Below are 6,167 nucleotides of genomic sequence, written 5' to 3'. Positions count from 1 at the left end.
ATGACTCATATTGACCCTATGAACAAAAGATCTGAAGCCTTTCTATAACTATTGTCGTTTCTCGAAGGTCATAGAGTTTCCAGAGGCGTGCTGTTTAGGAACACCACTTAGGTGGCGTTTATCATGATGGAAGTTTGGAAACACTGCAGGTCTCCACACTGTCTTCCTTAAGGACCTGTTGTGTGTTGATGAGAAAAGCACTTCATCTCTTGGTGCCTCAGTTTCCAGCCTCTGTACTGGGCAATGACCTAAGCTAGTTGCCTAAAATTTCTCTTAATACAAAGTCCCTAGTTTAAAGCTTGGAGACTCAATTTTCCAGGCAATGGATAGGATGGAAAATGTTGTTGTTGTTGATGTTGTTATGTGCCGTCGAGTCGTTTCCGACTCATAGCGACCCTATGCACAACAGCCCTAAACCCTGCTCTATCCTGCACCAACCGCACCGCCTCTGACACACCCATCCCTATTACCCCAGTCACCGAATCAATCCATCTCATAGAGGGTCTTCCCCTCCTGCGTTGTCCCTCAACCCCCCCAAGCATGATGTCCCTCTCCAAGGACCCGTCCCTCCTGGCAACATGTCCAAAGTATGTCAGACGAAGCCCCAGAATCCTTGCCTCCAAGGAGTAGCTTGGTTTAATCCTCTCCAAGAGAAAATGAGTGCCCATTAATTAAGTCATTGTTGCTGTTGTATGTCTTGGAGTCAGAATCGATCCATAGCTGACCCTTCAGCCTGTTTTCAGAGGCAGCAAATTGTATGAGGGAAGATTGCCCAGCCTTCTACCAGGAAGCAGCTGGAGGATTTGAACCGTGTGCCTCTGGAATTGCAGCACAGCTTCTTACCACTAGGCCACCAGAGTTGATAAATTTTTTTTTTTTTTTTAGTACCATTGAGTCACAACCGGCTGGTAGCTAAAACTCCAGTGGGTTTTTAGAGGCAGTTAATTGCACAGGAGGAGGTTGAACGTCCCCCCACGGAGGACCTAGTGGATTCAGATCGTGTGCACTCAGGATTGTAGCACAAGTTCTTACCACTAGGCCACCAGAGCTCCCATTAATTAAGCAGAAATTCATTCCACAGAATGAATAATAACAGAGCTAATAGAATGGAAAATTAACCCTCAAACAGCACTATAGGTTTGAGGGAGGCTCTATGTTTTAGGGATAAAACTATGCCATCTCCATAGTTAGCAGCCTAGAATAAAGCCAAGTGATTTAACCCCTCCACCTGCAACATGACTGCAATGAATAACGACAAGGTTTTATAAGGTTTAGAAATCTTATGTGTAAAGGTTTATATGTAAACTTTGTAAAATTGGAGTCAGTGTGGTAATTGCAGGACACTCTGGTGGCCTAGTGGCAAGAAGCTGCGCTGCAATCCCAAACGCACGCAGTTCGAGGCCACTCGCTGCTCTGTGGGAGAAGGATGGGTAATCTCTTCCTGTGCGATTCACTGCCCCTGGAAACCAGCCAGAGGGTCAGCTATGGGTGGGTTTTTGACTCGAGGGTACACAACAACAACAGCAACAACAACATGGTAGGTGTTAGTCATAGAAGTCGTGATAATGATAACAGAATTCACTGTGGTGGAAATGTCCTAATCTGGCTTTGATCATTTCATAAATGACTCAGGGAGATCTGGCCCCAGGACGATTGCTCACCGTCAGGGCCATTTACCAGTGAGTCTGATGTTGGGAAACCTTCGAGAGGCTGCTCCAATCAATACACTAACATTTGCCTTGTCCTCAAGCCTCACGCCCTTGTTGACACACATGGCCATTAAAGGAAGATGAGGTGCAGCAGAAGTAATGGGCTGGAAGGAGGCGGCAGCACGCTGCATTTGGCACTTGAGGAGATAGTGTTTTAATCAATTGCGGTGGTCATTACAGTCTGAGTAAAGGCTGGGATGAGGTCACGGGCATTAGTACATCTAGGCTCACACGCTGAAAGAGAGCTGGCTTCCAGCTCCACGTGGAAGATGCTTCATGGTCTCAAAAACATCTCATTGATCTCAACAGTAAGTTCTACCACCAAAAATGCTCTGATTTACACTGAATGGTTGGGAAACATCCAAGACCATCTTTCCAAGACAGGAGAGGTGACTGGTCTCCTGCTCCGTTTACTGAACATGAGTGTCATAGGTGGTGCTTCCCCAAAGACTTGTACGACCTGGGCTAGGTAGGTTACGACCCTCAGTATTGTGCAGTTACCCTGGGTGGTGGAAATCCTGATTTCTAGAATGTTAATGGGGAGCTCTGGTGACCTAGTGGGTAAGGACTTGTGCTGTCAAACCAAAGGCACATGGTTTGAATTCACTAGCTGCTCTGTAAGAGAAATATGGGCAATCTCTTCCCATGTGATTTACAGCCCCTGAAAGCCCACTGGAGGGTCAGCTGTGAGTCGGTCCCCACTCAACAGCACATAATAACAAAGACAACAGGATGTTAAGGGAGCAGGATTAGAAGTAGTCATGTGATGATGTAAGCAACCTCATGATATAATCAATCAATCAATCAGTTGTTAATGGATTAGAATGAGACATAACGCCCTTAGTAGTTGGCAGCCTTGGTCTGATGTAAGGGGAGAGTTTCCCAGCATCATCTTTTTTTTTTTACTTTTTTTCTTTCTTCTTCTTTTTCGTGTGTGTGTGTGTGTGTGTGTGTGTGTGTGTGTGTGTGTGTGCCATCAAATCAGATCTGACTGGTACAGGAGGAGATTGTCCCTCCTTCTCCAGCAGAGCATCTGATGGATTCAAACCGCTTACCTTTGGGATTGCAGTGCAGCTTCTTGCCACTAGGCCACCAGAGCTCACCCCCACGTCATCTTTTGCCTTTCTTCTTATTGCCATTGAGTTGACAGCTGACTCTCCATTGATTTCCTAGGCTGTCAGTTGTATGGGGAAGGTTGCCCGTGTTTTTCCCTCGGTGCTGCTGGTGAATTCAAACTGCCCGAGAAGGTCAGCCTGTAGGGTAGCAAGAAAACTCGCTACAGACTCTTGTTTTACAAGATAGAAAAAGAAGGGGAGAGAGAGAGGTCACAAGCAGAGTAAAGGAGGCATCAGTACCATGAAGAAGAAAAAATAAGCACATCCTACAGGCTGAGGCTTCTACACTGGGAAAGTACGAGAACCAAGAGACACAGAGAAAGAGAGAAAGTCTTGCCTTAGAGTCAGCAATCTGAACTTGATCTTCTAGCCTCCTAACTGTGAAACAGAAATTTCCGTTTCTTAAAGTCATCCGCTGTGGCATCTCCTTTATAGCAGCCCTGGGATGGCTAAGACTGTGAGGATAATTTCTGCTCCTGAAATTCCATCATGTATTTCTTCTCCTGTCCCAAATATGATATGCTAATTACTTAGGGCTTAATTTTTCTCCTTCCTAGAAGTCAAGGTAATAAATCTCTATCTACATCATCATAACAAAAAAAGCATAAAAATCCCTACAGTGAAAATAGATAAGAAGGAAACGTGGCCAAAATATAAACAGCAGTTGTCTCTAGTTACAGAAATCCCAGAACTTCCTTCTTTTTTATGCTTTTCTGTGTTTTCCAGAATTTCTTGAAAGTGAGTCATGAGTTAGGGACTGAACTGTGTCCTATTGATATTAGAAATGTGGATGCCCCAGCCATGTACCTGTAAATTTGACTCTGTGCGGAAACAGAAAACTTTTGTTATGTTTTTTTTTCTGTAATTATATTTTATTAATTTTCATAAACATTTACAGAGATTTTGGGTTTCCATTCATTCATTGTTGCACTATTCTCTCTACCCTCCTCCCAGTTTGTTCTTGTCCAAATGCCACAGTGCTTGTCAAAGCCAGTTCTGATTAATCTCCTTTGTCAGTGTGTCCTTTGCCATTCCCTATCACTCCTCCCTGAGAGAGACTTCACCCTGAGTCATAAGGAAAAGGGGATGGTGTATTCTCTTAGCTACTTCCTGCTGAAAAGGGACGCTGTGGGTTTCAGGGTGAAGAAAACTTTTGTTATGTTAATGGGGTCTACCAGCATAGAGTGGGTTCTAAACCTAATCATTTCTGAGTGGTGTCTTATGAAAGGAGCAGAATGGGCCTAGAGAAGAATCAGCTATGTGAAGCTCTGTACACACAAGCCAAGAAACCAAGGAAGGGCCCTTCCATCCCCAGGCCTCCCCAAACCAATGGGCTGGTGTATTCTTTTACTGCTACACATTGCTGCTGAGTTGGGACTGACTCATAGCTGATTCTCCATTGAACTTCAGAGGCTGTAAATTGAAATAGAAGGCAATTGCACATCTTTCTCCCTTAGAACTGCCGGTGGTTTTGAACGGCCAGAGAGGCATGACCTTGGAGGTTAGTATTGCAACTCCCTGTGGACTGTGCCAAATAAAACCTGCTCTTTAAAGCCGTCCACTTTGGCCTTTCCCCTTTAGTATTCCTGTGCTAGCAAACTAAGACAATGTGTTATTTATAAGTTTTTTATTCCTTATTTATTTTTCAGCTTCTACATGCATATGAGATGATTGAAAATACAAAATACATGGTTTGAAGAAGGTACACCAAAGTCCTTACTCTTTAGCAGTTTAGAGAGGTCCTTATCAGATTTGCCCACTGAAATATGTCCTTCAGTTTTTTGTCGTTTTTCTTTTTTATTAATGTCAATGAAAATTTAAAGAGACTTTGGATTTCCATTCATTCATTGTTGCACTTTTCTCCCTGCCCACCCCTCCACCGTTACTTATAATTTTTAAAACTTAGCTTTTAAGGAAAGAGCACTGTCACTTGGCTCGCTCCACAAATGTGCAAAGAATTTTTGTCTGCTCACTTCTACCTCTTCATCCATTATTCTGTAGAACATCTCTTCCTCTCTTCCATGTCAGTACTTAAACATTCATGGGAACCTCTTGAAATCCAGATAGTTTACTTCTCTTGACTCCTCTCCACCATGATAATAAGCCACAATTCTAATGATAATCAAACAATCATAGTATTAATAAGACACATGGAGACCTTTGGCCCAGGTTGAATAACTAGCTTGTTTATTCTGCATCCCCTGGATGAAGTGCACTTTTGTCCTTTTCTTTCTGGAACCTCCGAGAAATGAGAGAATCAATAGGATTTGCTGAAGAATGCAGACAGAATAGCATCTTCATTTGGAAGATGTGACCAGTAAGTGTTGTGGGGCCCTCTCTGCAGGTGGCTATAAATTGCATCCATCCAACCACCTTGGCAGACTGTAGGCGTTCTGGCAGTTCAGGGTCCAAGAAGGCCTGTGGAGAGGAAGACGGGGATCATGAATGAGAAGGGAATCTTCCTGTCAGGACTTCTAGCCATCACTGCCTCATCCCAGCCCATTGATACCCTTCAGATTGGCCCCTGAAACATTTGAATTTGCCATCTCTGCTCTGGGCACAATGATGAAGGGTTCATGCATCTCAAGCTCACCTTTTTTGTTCTCACCACATTCTGTGTGAATGCTGGTGCTCCCACTTCATATCCCCCTGATCCCAACACACACACACACAGGGTTTAATTATCCAGTAAACCAAGGTAAGCATTTACTTAGTGCATCAAGCAAACAAGGGCACCAGTTGTCTAAATAAAAGTCTCACAGATGTCAGCAGACAGGGCTCAGAAAAAGTGGATGCCACAGCAAAAGGGTATTAAATGAAACTCCAATGTCTAAGAATGTGTCAACCCGAAATAAAGCTCAGGCAGGGTCACAGAGGAGCCATAAATGAAGTCCCTACCACTTGAGTACTTTTGATGGCATCTGTCTCCAACAGTCCCTGTAATTCAAACTCCTTATCTTGTCAGGTTTCTTGCGGGTCTACTGTTTCTAATAAACAAGTGGTGAAAGTGGGTTGTGGAGTGTAACTTGTACTACATTCATCCACTATGCAATTAGATCCAACATGCACAGTTAATGACCAAGGACACATTCTATTCACAGACAACAGGTCTCTGATCTATTTTGAGAGAACTGTCTCATACATCCACATCTGCTGACCCAGCAGCTCCAGCCAGGAGAGCCATCAATGCTCTTGGTCAAGATGCAGACTCAAGGTCATGATTATGCATAACCTTGGTAAACAACCAGTGGGAACCCTTGTCCCAGATGATGTGCAAAAACAAAGAATGAAAATAAGTCGACTATTGCAATGAATTAAATCAAGTTTTTTTTTAATTTTTATT

The 6,167-nt window shown here is 43.6% G+C and overlaps 1 protein-coding gene across 1 annotated transcript in view; it reads right to left on the bottom strand.

Annotated features, from left to right (window-relative positions):
- Positions 1-5,172: 5,172 nt before the first annotated feature.
- LYZL4 (lysozyme-like 4) overlaps positions 5,173-6,167 on the bottom strand; it is a 14,605-nt gene continuing 13,610 nt past the window's right edge. Inside the window, exon 4 of the mRNA XM_006893065.1 lies at positions 5,173-5,242. Coding sequence (XP_006893127.1) covers positions 5,173-5,242 — 70 coding nt within the window. The remainder of the gene's footprint in view (positions 5,243-6,167) is intronic.

This window comes from Elephantulus edwardii, unplaced genomic scaffold (genome assembly GCF_000299155.1).
Source record: "Elephantulus edwardii isolate Elephantulus edwardi_28Jun2011 unplaced genomic scaffold, EleEdw1.0 scaffold00121, whole genome shotgun sequence".
In the NCBI taxonomy this organism is placed as follows: Eukaryota; Metazoa; Chordata; class Mammalia; order Macroscelidea; family Macroscelididae; genus Elephantulus; species Elephantulus edwardii.
This window is presented reverse-complemented; position numbering and strand designations above follow the sequence as displayed.